Source organism: Balaenoptera borealis, assembly GCF_965194805.1.
Source record: "Balaenoptera borealis genome assembly, chromosome: X".
Lineage (NCBI taxonomy): Eukaryota > Metazoa > Chordata > Mammalia > Artiodactyla > Balaenopteridae > Balaenoptera > Balaenoptera borealis.
In genome coordinates, this window is record NC_138881.1 from 60,135,647 (window position 1) to 60,153,107 (window position 17,461).

Consider the following 17,461-nt stretch of genomic DNA (forward strand, 5'->3'; position numbering starts at 1 on the left):
GCAGGGGCGAACTTTGATCAAATGTGATCAGGTGGCTGGAGGGCAGACTATCAGACTGCTTCCTGGATGGTGGGGAGGGATGGCGCAGCTTCTTGGAGACACTGTCTTCATCGGCCTGAATAAAGGCTTTTCTCTGAGAAAAGATTGCAATCAAGCAATATCTAGTCTCAACATGTCTCTCCACTCCAGTGGTTCTCACCCCGGGCTGTACATCTGAACAATCAATCACCTGGGGAGTTTGAGAAAATGCTTCTACTTGGGCCCTATTCCCAGAGTATTAAGTGTTCTGAGGTGGGGTCTAGTTATTAGAGTTTGAAAAGCTGCCCAGTTTATTTCGATATGTAGCCAGGGTTGAAAACCATGGCTCTCGGCCACCTAAGACTCACAGGTGACCCCGGGTGGACCTCTGAAAGCCAGCATGCGTGCTTTGGAGCTGCGGGTGCCCGGGGCCAAGTTGGGAGCGATGGGGAAGAAGGGTCGCCTGCCTGGATGCTATTCATGCTCATCGCTACTGCCATCATCCCTTCTCTCAACCTCAGGCCAGTTTCTACCATACTGTAAACAGAAACCAGGATGCACCCAAGTGTCTTTATTTTGGCTACAGGGCAGCAGTTTGATAAACATGCAAGTTTGCGACACTCGTTGTTTAACACAGAGACAGCCGTGAACCCCAAGTCCACCCTGAGGCGGAGGCGGACCATTATTGGATTCTCTAACTATTCCCAGCGAGACCAAGGTGACCCCACCATAGCTGATCCCCCAAACCCTTCCCCTTGCTCACTCTCACCATTTCTGCAACCCAAGTGGTATTGCTGTGACAGGGAACAGGAATGATTGGGGGGGAGGAGGGACTTTGGATGTCCTGAAAAAGCCAATATAGTAATTAAGGATAACCAAGGACCTTTTGTCAAGGGCAGCAACCGAATATGGAGAGCAGGTCTCCCAGGCTAATAAATTCGTTATGTTATTGTTTCCCATTATAAGTGGAATATAACTATGTATCTCGAATTTAGGCAGATAGATAAAGAGGGGGAATCATCGCTAAAAGTGCCATCTTCACAAAACCATGACTCCCATTAAATGAAGGCCATCCAAAGAGCACAGACCAGAGAGATATGGATACAAATTCTGGCTTCTCCACTTACTAACTGTGAGGCCTTAGCCAAGTTCCCTAACCTCTCTGAGCCTCAGCTTCTTCATCTGTAAATTGGGGATGATGATTCCAACCCGGTGGAATGTTCCTGAGGATCAGAGTTATTGTATGTAATTTTCCTACCATGTGCCTGGTACATAGTATGTGTTCAGCAAATGGTGGCTGTTATTATAAATTATCATAAGAGTAGCCATCATCGTTGTCATCATCATCATCATCATGATACAACATCATCATGATATAATAACTGTTGTGTATATGAGAAAATCTTTGGGGATTTTCAACATCTGAATGGTTTCCTCACATCTGTAGGTTATTCTCACTTTTTCGTATTGCCAAGTTAAAAAGTGACAGGTGTCAAAAATGCAACCAGACTCTGAACTTTCCAGCTGTGGCATACTCCCAATGCACTGCTGGAGCTGAAGTTCACACTGCTGTCCTTTATCAGTTCGAAAGCCTCTGCTCTCATCTCAGAGGAGGTGAACGCTGAGGTCTGTGGTGGTTTCATGAGCCTGGGGTGAAAGCCTGGAAAAAACCCATGGTAGTCCCACGTGCCACTTCAGCTCTGAAAGGCATATTCAAAGCTGGAAAGTCTTTGGCAGCCATCTGGACAATTCAAGGGCACCCTGTGACTCACTGTGTGGTGATGGGCAAGGACCCAACGCCCCCAGTATCCTCATCTATGGAAAGGAAGAACCAAGGAATTCTGACCAAGCTGTTGGCAAATGCTTCTTGGCAAAAATTTGGTGCTCCCGTCTCTTTAGTGACAGCTGCTGCTGGGGAATCCCTGGCTGCACCACTAACATTCTGTGTTTACCTCCCCCAGGTCACAGCAACAGCCCCACAGGCAGTGTGGCCCGCTCTACCACCTCAGACATCAAGCCCAGCCATTCAGTTCCAGGAGGTGTTCATGGAAGAGTTGCCATTGGTCAGGAAGCTCAGTTATCAAATCTCACCTCGCCAGTACTGAGAAATCCTTCTAGTGATCCGGAAGAACCTCTCCAGGCACGTGGTGGCACAAAAGTCCCTGGCATGGAGAGCATGGGGATGGTGTACAGCGTCCCCAGTTCTTGCAATGGACCAACAGAATCAACGTTCTCCCCTTCCTGGAAGGGAGATGCTTTTACCTATGTGACTCCAAGTGCCACTGCTCAGAGCAGTCAAGACAATGAAAATGGAAAAAGTCCTTCCTCTGGGAATTCTTGGATCTCTCTGCACACATTGCCACCTCTGGTTCCTAAGGAGGCTGCCACCTTCTTTGTCACTCGTGATACCCCAGCAGGATGCAGTGGGTCCGCTGGCTACTCTGAGCATTCTACTCAACGAAGGCACGTATCAGAACGACCCTCCAAGATTGGCCTCCTGACTGGTGATACCTCAAGGCTGGAGACAGGCCCAGGTGGGGCCAGCAGGTTCCGGGAGCGGTCACTGTCTGTACCCACAGACACAGGCACCACGGATGTGGACTACGACGAGGAGCAGAAGGCCAGTGAAGCCTGTGCCCTGCCTTATGCCAGTACAAGTTCTGAGGGCAGTAATAGTGCCGACAACATTGCCTCCCTTAGCGCCCAACAGGAGGCCCAGCAAAGAAGGCAGAGGTCCAAGAGCATCTCACTCAAGAAGGCCAAGAAGAAGCCTTCCCCTCCGACTCGCAGTGTCTCGCTGGTCAAAGATGAACCAGTCCTCTTGCCAGAAGGTGGGTCAGCGCTACCCAAGGACCAGAGGCCCAGGAGCCTTTGCCTCTCCTTGGAACACCAAGGACATCACTCATCCCACCCAGATACTCAGGGTCACCCAGCTGTGCCAACCTTCAAAGACCCAGAAGGTACACAATTCGCCCACCACTGGTATCTTACTGACTGGAAGTCTGGTGACACCTACCAGTCCTTGTCCAGCTCCAGCACTGCCACTGGCACCACAGTCATCGAGTGCACCCAAGTTCAGGGCAGCTCAGAGTCTCTCGCCTCCCCTTCCACCTCCAGAGCCACAACGCCTTCCCAGCTTTCCATCGAGGTGGAGGCCAGGGAGGTATCCTCCCCAGGAAGGCCCACTGGGCTGATGTCACCCTCCAGTGGATACTCCAGCCAGTCAGAGACACCAACACCCACTGTCTCCATGTCCTTGACCCTGGGCCACTTGCCCCCTCCAAGCAGCAGTGTCCGGGTGCGTCCAGTGGTACCTGAGAGGAAGTCATCACTACCCCCAACATCACCAGTGGAGAAAATGTCCAAGTCACGGCTATCGTTTGACCTACCGTTGACCTCTTCAACCAACCTGGATCTGTCTGGGATGAGTATCTCCATCCGAAGCAAAACCAAGGTGAGCCGGCATCACTCGGATACAAATTTTGGGGCCAAGCTGGCCCAGAAAACTAGCCCCAACCAGCCAATCATGCCCATGGTTACTCAGTCTGACTTACGTTCTGTTCGCCTGAGGTCAGTCAGCAAGTCTGAACCGGAAGATGACATTGAGAGCCCTGACTATGCTGAGGAGTCAGGAGCCGAAGTCTTCACCTTGCCAGAGAGAAAGGCAAAACCTCCCATAGCCGAGAAGCCCCCACTGGCCCGAAGGCCTCCAAGCTTGGTCCACAAGCCACCGTCTGTCCCCGAGGAGTACCCACTAACTTCGCCTACCTTGGCTATGACCCCCAAGACCTCAATTCAACATATGAGGCCACTCCCTCAAGATATATACACGGTGGTGCGGAAACCAAAGTCCTCCAGCTTCCCTGAGGGCAGAACCCTGGGGGAGTCAACAGCACCCTCATCTCTTGTTTTCACGCCTTTTTCCAGTTCCTCTGGTGCTTTCTTCTCAGGAACACAGCAACCTCCCCAGGGAAGTACGGAGGATGAGGGCCCCAAGGGGAGAGCCCTACCTGAAAGAATTAGCCTCCAGAGCCAAGAAGAAGCTGAGAAAAAGAAAGGCAAGATTCCACCTCCTGTACCAAAAAAGCCCAGCGTGCTGTACCTGCCTCTCACCTCACCTACAACTCAAATGGAGGCCTACACGGCTGAACCAAGGCTGCCTCTCAGCCCCATCATCACCCTGGAGGAAGATGCCAAGTGTCTCCCAACCAGCGACCACCTGCCATTGACTGGTACAAGGACAACCTCCACGCCACAGGCTGACAGTGAAAGGGAGGCAAGCCCTCTGGGTTAGTAAAGTGTCTGCTGGCTTTTCCTTTCAATCCCAGGAGAGGTGAGGGTGAGGACAGAGTGACAGAGGCAGAAGCAAATGCCCCCAGATAATGATCCTGATCCCAGGGCGACCAAATCAGTAGGGTACACCTCTTGAGGGTTTGAGTTACTCTAAATCCGTCTCACTGCCCTTGGGATCGGGACCGACCCGGGGCGGATCTCCAAGGCCCAGTTTGGGTCAGACTACTCTGAAACCGCCAGTGCTGAGCTAATGAAATCAAACTAGGTCTTAGCACCCTAGGACCTTAGGAGCTTATCTTCCTCCTCAGGCAGGCATCTCCTGCCCTAGGCACTGTCTCTCCACATCACCGTATAGCACTTTTCACCAGCCACACTGAATTTAGTTTCATGCGCGGGACTCAGTACCCTCCCAGCCTGAGTTCAAGCGCCATGGCAGGCTGGAAGGCTTCAAGCAGTGGAATATGTTACCAGCAGCAGCTTCTCTTAGTGTTTTCTAGAGGAAAGGGGGCTAATTTTCTTGGATGGTTTGAGCCTTGCTCTTCCTGGAACCGTAAGACCAGGCTAGAAAATGTTTCTCATCCTTTTGGGGGTTTTTCTTGTCTCTCTTTGTTTTAATTGTGGTAAAATACATATAACGTAAAATTTACCATCTTAACCATTTTTTTAAAAAATCTATTTATTTATTTATTTATTTTGGCTGTGTTGGGTCTTTGTTGCTGCTCGTGGGCTTTCTCTAGTTGTGGTGAGCGGGGGCTACTCTTCTTTGCGGTGCACGGGCTTATTGTGGTGGCTTCTCTTGTTGCGGAGCATGGGCTCTAGGCGCGCGGGCTCAGTATTTGTAGCACACGGGCTTCAGTAGTTGTGGCTCGCAGGCTCTACAGCGCAGGCTCAGTAGTTGTGGCACACGGGCTTAGTTGCTCCGCGGCATGTGGGATCTTCCCGGCCCAGGGCTTGAACCCGTGTCCCCTGCACTGGCAGGCGGATTCTTAACCACTGCGCCACCAGGCAAGCCCTTAACCATTTTTAAGTGTACAGTTCAGTAGGTGTTAAGCACATTCACAATGTTGTGCAACTATCACCACCATCCATCTCCAGAACTCTCTTCATCTTGCAAAACTGAAGTCTGTACCCAGTCAACAATAACTCCCCGTCACCCTCTCCCCCCAGCCCCTGGCAACCACTCTTCTACTTTCTGTCTCTATGAATTTGACTCCTCTAGGGACCTCATATAAGTGGAATCATACAGTATTTGTCTTTTGGTGACTGGCTTATTTCACTTAGCATAATGTCCTCTAGGTTCATCCATGTTTCTCATCCTTTTTGAAACCCTTAACACCAAACATCAAAATCTTATGGCCTTCCTTAAGCTGATTTGGACTTTCAACGCAAGTTAAATCATTGTGACTAAAACAAGCAAACAAATCAAAGCCACAGGTAATTTTAGAATCTGCTTCCTCAAACTCCACAGGCTGCCTCTGAGATTCAGATAGGTCCCACTCCCACCCACTGGTTGAGTCATTGCTTTAGATTGCTCTCAGCTCCTTGAGCTTTAAAAATGATGCATTTAAAACGAGAGAATGCTCAGGCAACCTGTTGTAATGGAAAAGGCACGAGAGAACAGGGACCCAGGCTGATCTTCATCACTCTCTCCACGTTTTGTTGGCCAAATCACTAACCTTAGGAACATTTTGTTCCTCTGCAAAATGGAGACAGCAAGTCTCTGCCCTGCTGCCCTCCCAGAGTTGCTTTGAACATCACATGAAATACATATGAGAATGTGCTTTGTCCTAACAATTGTGGTCAAAGTCATTCCTTCTGGTTCTTATGCCCAGGGAGCTCGATGGAACCAAGCACCGAAGAAAAAAGTGTAATCAGTGATAAAACAGCCGAATGGATTGCGGAAGATGATGATGATGTGTTTGTGGCTTCACGAACAACTGAAGATTTATTTACTGTGATCCACAGGTCTGGACCAATTTCCTAAATTCCTATTATAATTGCCTTTCCTTCTTATACCAGAAGAAAAACTGCTACCTCTAAGCAGAATGCTTAGAATGGAAACTGGAGACTAAGTTCAGATACCCACGTAGTGAACCCAGTCCAGGGCCTTACCACCTCCAATTCACTGACATCTTTGGGTGAAGTGGAAGAGAGGCGGGCGGGGAAGGGAGGACCAGGTGCAGAGTGAGAGGCCCCTCGTCTCCTAGCAACCCCACGGCCTATTGTGGCTCCATCTGCTTTCTCACAGCTCTGCCTAGAGTCAGAGACATTTAACCCTTCACAGAATTCCTTGTACCAAAAAATCTCATCAAGAAGTGAAGTGGGGCACCAGGCCGAGCATCACAGCAGGAGCTTAGGCAAAGGGGGACCAGACGGGGACTCAGTTATTGGACAGAAGCACAAAGCACGGGCTCCATGATGAGGAAACGGGAAAGAGTCCAGTTATCGGAGTTGGAGCACCAGTTCAGAACAGGATCAGCTCGTGGGCTGTCTTGATTCAGAGTCATTGAGCTACTAGCTTTGACTCCTTAAATTCTTCCTTGGTACCAGAACCTGGGCAGGACTGAGCCTGCAGGCACAGGCCAAGTGACTCTAGCTGTGGGCATTGAAAGGAATGTAGGGACAGGGGGCCAGACAAGGGACTCTGAGGACTTAGTGGAGAGAGAGAAAGCTGGTAAGTACGACTGCTCACAAGGCTGTTGCATAGAAGTTCCCAGATTGTATCACTGGCATTCGTGAAGTTATATGAAGCATTAGGAAATGTCTGCCGCACGAATTCACTCAAAGCAAACTTTCTCTCATTTAGGTCCAAAAGAAAGCTGCTTGGCTGGAAGGAGCCTGGTGAGGCCTTTGCTGGTGGCAGCAGACCAACCTCCCACTCACCAATAAGGAACACGGCTGAGTCTCCCATCAGTGAGTTGGCTGCCTCTGCAGGGTCAAGTGGCAGTGCCAGCCTAGATGCTGGCAGAAATGATGATTTCAAGGCCTTGCTACAGAAGAAGGGAAGCAAGGCAACTCCAAGGTCCCGCCCCTCAGCAGCAGAACTGCTGAAGACCACTAACCCACTGGCTCGGCGAATTATTGCACAATTTTCAAAAGACTACGAAACCCCTGATAACCCCAGTACCTAAGCCCTGGGTTCAGCAAGCAAGGTTGAGTTACTAAGCTTGAGTAGAAAAGGGGGAAGAGAAAAAGGGTTTTAAAAAGGAACCATGGAAATAACAAAAGAGCCTGCATTTCTTTTACATTAACTCACACTCTGGACAGCAGGAGAGAGGCCACATCCAGAACTAAAATCATCAGGCACTTTAATCATCTTCAGACATTTTATGTTCTCATACTTACAATCTTGCCATTACTAACTACCGATTTTCTCCTTATTTCCCCCAAGTGGTATGCACTCAGAAGAAATTCTCAGATGCAAGGGCACATATGCCATCTTCTAAATCAATGACCAGGCTGCTCCATCCCTGGCTCCTATCACTGAGGGGCACAGTGAGAGAGCAGATTGGGGGCTGCCAAACCCAGGGGACATAGAGTGCCATTGCTGATTATTCACTTTCCCAGCAAGGCCCTGATGGCCCTGCATGGAGAAGCAGAAGGACCCTGATGCCTCTTCAGCCACAGTATAATTCTCCGCCGCGAGAGGTTTGCAGGTGTGCACTTGTTTCAGCATGAGGTTGATTGGAAGGCTTTTGTCATGCAAAATATGAATGTGACTCTGTCCTGAACTTCACACCTTTTTCAGTTTGATTGTCTACACGGAGATCAGGGTGATGAGTTTCAGTAAACATATAGACCCACCCCCCTTTGCTAGAAAACGTCAGGACTGGGTTGCTTTGGATGAACCAAGCTCGGCCAACAAACAAGGCAGCCGTTTGTTCACTCAAATCTATCCAAGGTAACTCACATGTGCACCTTGAGATCCTTCAAATGTCTGCCAACAACGGTAGCTAGTGTATGTGCCCAGCTCATGCTGCATTCGAAGAACTCTCGCTTCATTTGCATATAGTATTCATTACAGGAAGTCTTTAGCTGAAGGAACAGCATCCTCAAAGTCTCAAGGAGGAGAGAAAGTAAGTGTAACTTGCCCACCACCATTCACTTCAGATTGTGGTTTGTGGTTGGTTTGATTTTGTTTAAAGGAAATCTTCCTCTGTTTCCAAACCAAGAACGTATAGACTAAAAGGATAGATCCAAAATCTAAAAGGCAGCCTTGCAACTTGCTATGGCCCATAACCCAAAAAAAGGGCTACTTTTTGCCATTTACTTTCTGCTGTTTGACCAATATTCAATTAACCTGCTGGGGGAGAATGTAAGGACTGGGGTAAATGGGATACTGGATGCTGACAGAGTCCCAGGACAGTCATTGTGACCCCTTCTCCCCACCCCCTGCCAAAGCTTATAGACATTAACTTTTCTTGTCAGTTCAATTTTCTAAGCAAAGCAAGAGCCGTGATTCATTTGATTTTCATATGTCTGGTTTCTGGGAGGTTGGAGGGAGAAATAGACAGCACTGAACAAAGAAAACTGGCTGACCGATAATGGAGGATTAATTGTCCACCATTCCCAAGAGGGAAAAAGGAAAGTCAAATGAAATTGTAGCCTGCTTCACAAAGAGAGTCCCCTGACCTCTTCCTCCTTCACCACCCACCCAACAGATTCATTGGTCAACCTCTTGGAGGATGTGGAAACTGCTCCCAGAGACAATCAGATCTTGATTTTGACAGGTCTCAATAAGAAGCAAGCTCTTTAGCCCAACTGCCCACACAGCGGAAGAGCAGCTGGAAAACCACACTGAGTGCTGAGGGGACTTGGGCCTCTCACATAGAAGCCCTAGGCCTGGGCCCTTGGTTGGTACAGTTCTGAATTCTAGACTTCTGAGTACAGGCCAGGCCCAGCACCTCCCCCTGATTTAGACAGAAGCCACCTCAAATAATAGACAGTTCTTGAAAGCCCAGTTGCTTTTGAAAGCGTTCCAACTATTTAGTTCAAGGGTCCTGACCAAATTTCAGAGGTTTTGCCTGAAATAAAATAAGATTCATTCCTGGCCTTAATTTATATACGAATGCCACACACTTGTCTGCCCCGGACTCAGAATCCCAAAGGATGGAAACATTTTCCTCTGTGGGGAAATGAGGGAGTGTTTGTGCTTTTGCCTAACAAAAGTGAAAGGCTGCCGGGGCCCTCTACTCCAGAACCATTATGAGCTCTAAAGCAGAGTATGAGACTCACACAGTATAGGACTTGTTACTTCCGCTAACTTTTCTGGAAGCTTCTTGTTTGGTACTTCTAGTGGGTTTTGCCTCTCCCCTCACCTTGCCACCTCTGGTGGTTTTCCCGAAAGATTCTAAAGCTGACTATCCAGACACCTTGACGTTTTTCAATTACCTTGAGTCTTGCTTTCCCCTGCAATACTCCGTATGCCTGGAATTTTTTAGAAGGTCTTCTACATCTTCACTATGGCCCTCCAATGCCCAGTGGTGTTGCCATTAGCATAAGAGGATTCGGGGCAGAGATGGTGTGGTCAGAGGTAACATTGAGGACTGGTAATATTCATTTAATATTTTGCAACAGGTGGACCTAGTCCCAAACAAATAACCAAATTGTAGAATTTCTACCAATCTCTGATGAACATAATACCGGACAGCTCTCCTAGTCCTCACACTCAACGTCTCACCTCCCCTTGGGTATCATAGCACCAACTCTGTCTTCCACCCAGGCACAAGCCACAGTGTCTGCTGCCTCATGCACCTACTCTGCCAAGGCTGGAGAAGAGAGGCTGAAAGCCCCCTTCCAGGAAGCCTTTCAGAGAAGCGACTGTTGCCACTATTACTAGTGTGAAGAGTGATAACAATTTTTGAAGGTGGAATACAGAAGGGATACAGGTGAAATGAAGTTGGCCCCAGGAAGTCAGGTTCCAATTCAAGTTGTTTCTGTCCCTTTGTTTCCTCTGATTCCAACCAATAGCAGCAGGTGGCTCTACTGGACTGACTTCTGCCTAGGCAGGAGTAGATGCAGTCGTCCCCAGGGGAGGAGGTTAATCGGTAGCTAAGAGCACTTTGCCCTTGGTGGGTATTCATTATGTATTTGTGGTTCAAACATTGAGGGTAGGGAGCAAGTCGTTCTCAGCACAACAGGAAGCTTCGCTGCTGTCTCCTGTCCTTTGTCTGTCTCAGTCTCTCACCTGGGCCTCCCACATGGCCCCAACTTGCCCCTCAGTCCCTATTTCTGTGAACTGCATCCCTAGCCGACAGCTCACCCTTTAAGGACGCAAGACCGCAGGCAGCAAAATAGCTTGCGTTAGCTTACTGACCACAGATCGACCAGTTGATCTGGAATCATTACCTTGAATGTGCAAAGACAGAGGAGAGTCTGAAAGGCTCTCACAACAAGCACGTCACCGGACACCCATTTTAACTCTCCGACGACGTGGGTCGGATTGTGATCCCGCTGGACCCATCAGTCTGAGCAGATATGTCCACGCCACCCGCTCTCTTCCTCATCAACAAACTACTTATTAAAAAAACAAGTTCACAGTCAGTGCTCTGTTCCTCCAGAGAACCTTCCATTATCATCAAGTCTGTAACACAATGGCCAGGCTTCACTTTAATATGATTTGCCAGGGCCAGGACTAGAGTGGGGTGAGTGAGGTGCCTGGGGTGCAAAATTTAAGGAGGCACCCACTCTCAGGGCCATGTTAGTGCCTTACCCTCGTCCCGGCCTTGCGATTTGCACTCTATAAAGTAATATTGGTTTATCTTCTTTCTATGGACATGTATGGTTCTTCCGATTTGGGGGGGTAACTCCCTATCTGTTGTCACACCAAATGTTTTATTGCCATCTATTTTTCCATTGCTCTAAACCTTTGTATGCCTACACATCAAAGACTCTTCAATATTATCAGAAAACATGGCCGATTTCTAAGTAACCTGCTCCAAGTGGCAAGTTAGCACCCATTTCAATAGGGATGCGGACAGGGACAGCCCTTCAGCAAAATAGTGAATGAGTTGGAGGTCTGTCATTGGGATCCTCCGTCTCGTCTCTCTGCTCCATTCCCCCCAGACCTTGCTTCTTGGCACCAACTCTCCTGAGTGCGTCCTCGTTTGTCCTCCTCCTTGCTAAGGAAAGCATGCTCTCAGGAAAGGGATAAATTCCTTTACTTTGAGATTATAAGGCTTAATGATACCTCTTTGGAGGGTCACTTGCATTTTAACAGGGAAAAAGCCTTAAGCCAAAGGAATGACGTTCTACTTGTAGAATTTTAGGCCTCAGTCAGTTGCAGAAGTGTATTTTTCACCATGGAAAGGTCATATTCCCTGTTGACTAACTCCCGAATATAGAAAAAACCTTAATCTCCTGGAACTAAGTAAATTGCTGATGGTCGATTAAATTCTCCTGATTCCCAGTGCTGTTCAGTATGGTTACTACCAAGGGATTCTCAGAAGTGGCTACTAAAGCCACTGAGAAGGCCCAGATAATTCTTATTGTACCTTAACATTTTTACACAAATGGAATTAATACTACTTATTATTTGAGTAAAGAACACAAGGATTTAAAGAGTTTGTGAAAATGTGTCCTGTTTATGAAAGGTGAAACTGTCCAATCAGTGTCAGATCAATGTCAGCCGTCTGGTATCTCTGGTACCAGATTATTAAACTTCCTCGAGGCGCAAATTTACTGCACGCAGCCTCGGCTGCCCCCCAACGCTTATCTGTGTTTTGTGCTACTACTTCCCCTTGGTGTGAGAATGAGACCAGATCTATTCCAGAGCACCCAGTCCCTCCAAAGCCTTTGCGTGTATTTCAGCTGTACTTGACTAAACTATTTGGGATTTAAAAGGATGAGTGGGAAAGAGGTACAAAGAGCTACATTTGTCAAAGGGCAGCAAAAATGATAAGGATTTTAACAAGGATATGAAATAAACAAATTTTTGAATACTCTGAAATATTTGTAGAGGAATACAGTAGGAAATGGTTATAGGCACACATTTAAGGCACTTTTAATAAGTTTAACAAAACAAGAAATTTGCATAAGTAATGGGTTATGTGAAATAGGTATCTACTTTTGCTCAGTAATGCCCAAAATCTAGGCCAGTGGTTCTCAAAACGTGGTCCCAGGACCAGCAGCAGCATCCCTATAGTGTGTGTATGTGTGTGTGTGTGTGTGTGTGTGTGTGTGTGTGTGTGTGTGTGTGTGTGTGTGTGTGTGTGTTCCAGTGACGTTACTTCTTCAAGCCCCTGAGTCACTGTAGCCATGACTCTCCAAACGATTCCAGCCTTTCCCATCTTTTCTGCTGTCGTTACATTATGTGATCAGTCTCTGGCCATGTGATTTATATTGTCATGTTGCTCGGATACATTTTTATTTGCTGTTAAGAAATTATCAGATTGAATCAACTACTTGCTCAACCTGCAAAACCTTTGGTTTGACTTAGCCAGCACATCTGGCCAGTTTTTGGTTTAAAATCAATTTTGTAATTCACAAATAGGAAAGAGGAAAATGTGTTCCATTCATTTGGTACTGCCAACCCTTAAATGTCTGTCTTTCCTGTGGTGGCTGTGCTCTAGGAGGGCTCTGGCAGAAATAGATTTGATTTTAAGATTTTGCATATTTGTGGAATTTGATATCAACAAATCTGTAAACAAATTCTGAACTGGAACAACCAGTTAACTCCTCTCTCTTTAATTCCAAGCTTTATGGAAATGTATTCCTTATGTGGTGTTGAGCTCTTTTTAATGTTCAATTTTATAAAATGTTCTGCATGCAAACGCAGCATCGTGCTCATTGTACAAGTCACCTGACACTCATCTCCTCCTCCATATGTGTGATGGTGAAGAAACAGCAACATGTATGTTCTTACCTCTCCTGAATCAATTGTAAATTACAAATCTTTTCATTAATTTTTAAATGAGATATATTTACTCTGGCTAGTAGTTAAAATTTTATTCTTTTTATTATATTTCATTGCTACTTTTTTCTACTGACTCCAGAGCTTACTTTGGGGACTATTTCTTATTTCTAGATTGCTGTATTGATCTTATTTCTATATTTATCTGTAGTCATGGAATGTTAGAGCTGAAAGGGACCAACCTCTCCTTTTACAGAGGAGGAAACTGAGGCCCAGAAAGTCAAATAACTTACACAAGGTCACGCAGTGGCAGGGCCCAGCCTCAATCCCAGTTCTCCTGCCTCTGGGCCCAGTGTTTTTTCATCCAAAGCACTGCATTTATGGAAGAGCCACAGCTGGCTTCTACTTTTATGACACATGAATTTCCCAGGTATTTCAGCGAGCAATATATATGCTTTAAGGAAAATGTTCGAGTTCTTTAGCTCGTGAATCCAAAGACAAATCTGATTTTCAGTTTAGAAATTTTCATTTCCCCCCAATTTCAATGTATGTGCCCTACTCTACACAGTGGATGCTTTCCCTAAAAGTTATTTGAAAAATGAATTTTTATAGATTAAATTTCATTTTTTAGTAGAGAAGCTTCCTATGGAAGGGAGTCTTCTGGTGACTTCTTCTGAAAAATGAAAAATCCTCTTGTCAATGTCCCCTAATGCCTCTACTTTTTGTTTTTTTCAGTGTGAACTTTTGTAAGTGGCATTTATTTAAAGTAGGGCAAACCAATGTAGGCTTTCCTAGAATTTACTTTATCCTCCCCTTCTTAAACTTTACAAGATAGTTTCAGACTGTTAGGTGTTCGTGAGATACTTAGTTGTATTCTAGAAACTTCTTGATATTTTATCAATCCCTGGGCTCAAACTCTATCTCAATCTTATCAAACGATAACCAAATTTCCTAATCAGTACTGAGCTCTGCATGCAGTTTCGTTTCCAGAACATTCTTTGCCTAATGCTCCTTAGTATGACTCTCTCTTTAGCTATTCTCAGGCTTCCTTCCATAGCTCCTGTGTACCTCATTAGTCTGGTTTAGTAGAGTTGCAGGCAGTGCTCGTTAGATGGAGTGGTGTTTCCAGTTATCCCATTGTTCCAGTCCTTCTCCTGGACCTCCTCTGGTTTCCCTTTTCAGGAACACTCAGAGATTGGTGGGATTTTCCTCATCATCTAGACCAAGGTTTGACAAACTTTTTCTATAAAGGACCAGATAGTAACTCTTTTAGGCTTTGTGGGCCACAGATGGTCTCTGTATCATGGTCTTCTTCTTTGTTACTGTTTGTTTGCTTGTTTGCTTGCTTGACAACACTTCAAAAATGTAAATACTATTCTTAGCTCTTGGGCCATATGAAGCTGCAGATTGGATTTGGCCTGCTTATCATAGTTTGCTGACCCCTGGGACAGGCATTTCTGTGACCCACGTGATGACTGGGTTGTGTGCTGGGTGATGTGGCTCACTGCCCTCCCATCTCCTGAGCTATCAGGCTGGCCTGTGCAGAGGGGAGTGGAAAGGGGCTGCATTTGCCAACTAGTACTCTCCGACAGATGGACTCTCTCATCTGTCTCTGTCTCTGTCTCTCTGTCTCACTCTCTAACTACCTCGGTGTAGAAACCCTCATTCTTTTCTCTAGATCTCCTGTACTGGTTATCCAATGTGCCTCTGCTTCCTCGAGTGTGGAGTGAGCTGGCAGGAAAGAATGGATTTCTGAGGTTTCTTATTTCGTTTGTCCCAAACTGTGGTCGGGGACCCCTGCCCTGGATCATCTGTCCCACTCTGCCCTATACTGCCATCACGTGTTCAGGGCCATCTCTGGAAAGTCTGGTGGCCCAGGCCATGAAATTCCAGTTCAGTCTACTGTTTCCTAGGGGAATCACTAGCTCTCTTGGTTCCACTGGCTGGTTTTAAAACCCAAAATGTCCATGTGCCCATTTTAATGTGGTTTGGACCTGTTCTAGACTCAGCCCCAGCAATGAAACCAATGAGGTATGGAAGGTGTTTTGTGCCCACAGTTTCTCCCCGCCTTAACCCCCTGCCTCCTAGACCCCCAGCCTTGGGGATGGGCTCCTTGGGATGCCCCATGCAGCACCACAGCCAGCGGTCATTCAGCACACCATCATCTCCTGTTTTCTGAACCCCTAAGAGGGTTCCTTAAAGCTTCTTCACATCTCTCTCATCTCACTCCCATCTCCACCTTTCATGCTACTTGGGGGTGTAAAGCTCAGTTTCACATTTTCACATTTGCTCGTATAAATATTGGGGGATACGGGTGAATGACAAGGTGTGTGCCTGTGTGTGTATGCGTGGTTTCTCCACCTGGACTATGAAGGTCCCATTTACTGGTGTATCTCACACACACACACACACACACACACACACACACACACACACACCATCCAGTTCTGTCATCAGTTCTCTGGTCCAGTTCCAGGTCTGATGGGGCTGGTCAATGAGGAGGGATGGTGGGGCTCCTGAGGCATTTCCCTTTTCTTGTCTCTTGAAACCTTCTTTCCACTGGCTTGTGCTGGCTTCTCCCAGGAAGCCATTTGAAGAAACTCCTCTGGGGCAATTCTGGACAGGCCAACATACAAAGAGCTAGGACTTTAATTCCATATGAACTCTGTCACTTAGACATACCTCTCAGGCTGCAGGATTTTTTTAAATCTAAGAACATTGCTTCTTGTGACCTTTAGTTTGCTTTCTGTCATTTGAGCCCAGGGATTTACCCACTTACTGAAATCTAGATTTTAAAAACTCAAGACATGAGTAACTTTAGGATTTCCTTATTTGAAAGCATCCATGAAACAGTTTCTTTCTGCCTTTTGTTTAGGATTTCCAGCCTTAAGAAGGAAACCAGGCTTGTACCTTGGACTCTAAAGCAGCAAAAGTACCACACTTGCCAAAAACAAAATGAGGAAGGAGGATTGGCTAGTCCTACTCTGCATAGTCAGGAGAAGGACTTTTGTTATGTTAGCGCTCACCATTCAATGCTTACTGAATGCCAACGGTGCACTCAAGAAAAATAAGTGAGACAGGAATTTGCAGACCGAGATCCTAAACTGGAAGGAAGAGATAAGGCGATTCCCCCAAGTGATAACAATGTGTCCCTGGATAAAAATATCAAGAAGCAGCATAAACTGAGAGAGATTGTCATCGCGGTCTTTTTAGAATTCCAACACAAAATGGAAGGGAGCCCTCTGTGGGGTGATATTACAAAGGGTTTTTCTTGTCTTTCTTTCTTTTTCTTTTTTTTCTTTAAAAGAAAAAGCATTCCTTACTGGCTTGCTACCAGCAATTGAACTGTATTCTTTATATAGCTAGAGCTGTTTGTGTCTTCTTAAAATAAACTTTTTCTGTTAAAATCATTTTCTGTTTCACCCTCTGATTATCATTGTAGCAATGATGACTTTATCCAGACACTAAGCCCAGTTTGTGAGTGTGTTTTCCAGACCACACAAGTGTGGGACCCACAAACATGAGCTTTGATTCTCACAAACCCCTGAGAGCCCAAAACAGATACGCGGGACACAGTGTCTTGCAGAAACCTGGCCCACCGAGCTGTGAACCTAAGTTATAGGGGCAGGGAATATGTCTTTGAGGACTTTGTCTCAGGAATTCTAGTTCAACTGCTCCTAGAAGCAACAAGGGGCCTCAGACAGGCGCAACTCTGGTGAAGTAGGCACTGGTCACCAGGCTCCTAAGGGGAGGAGGTTGCCATAGCAACTGTGCTCAGGGCATGCACTCCCTCTTTGTTCTCTGGCTCAATGAAGCCACCCAGCAGGGAAGACCAGAGTGAGTCAGGGCTGGAAGCAAAAAACACAGACCAGATGTGGCCCAGATCACTTCCATCCCTCAAGAAGGGTATGGTCCCCACCATGCAGGTGGTGACAGCTATATTCAAGGGTCAAGTCCCATCCAAAAGGAGCTTTGTTCTCTGGTGCCAATTGGCTCAGGCCTCTAAGGCTGAGGCCCTTGCAGCCAGTATCCTTGTCTCCCCAGGCCCCATGCTAGCTCACGTCCCCTGACACCACTGGGCTGATCTTTCAAAAAGACACCACAGAGCTTGAAACAACCTAGAAAGCTTACAAGGGAAGGGAGAGGGGCCAGGGCTACTCTCAGACGATAGCAGGTGTCAAGACTTAAGACCAAGATCAGAGAAGGAGACTGGCTCGAGGTGAGCCTCACAGCAAGAAGTACCTCGGTGAGACCCTGTGGTTCAGGGGCTGGTGTTGACCCCGGCAGGGTCTGGGCCTG

The 17,461-nt window shown here is 46.9% G+C and overlaps 1 protein-coding gene across 6 annotated transcripts in view; it reads left to right on the forward strand.

The window, feature by feature from the left end:
* NHSL2 (NHS like 2) overlaps window positions 1-16,572 on the forward strand; it is a 283,564-nt gene extending 266,992 nt beyond the window's left edge. For 4 of the 6 annotated variants that reach the window (XM_082377038.1, XM_082377039.1, XM_082377040.1 and 1 more), the window contains 5 exons: window positions 605-736; window positions 1,980-4,307; window positions 6,144-6,276; window positions 7,118-8,387; window positions 16,038-16,572. In XM_082377038.1, coding sequence (XP_082233164.1) covers window positions 605-736; window positions 1,980-4,307; window positions 6,144-6,276; window positions 7,118-7,442 — 2,918 coding nt within the window. In that variant the 3' untranslated portion in view covers window positions 7,443-8,387; window positions 16,038-16,572. The remainder of the gene's footprint in view (window positions 1-604; window positions 737-1,979; window positions 4,308-6,143; window positions 6,277-7,117; window positions 8,388-16,037) is intronic. The other 2 variants (XM_082377042.1, XM_082377043.1) reach the window with 1 other exon arrangement.
* Window positions 16,573-17,461: the final 889 nt, after the last annotated feature.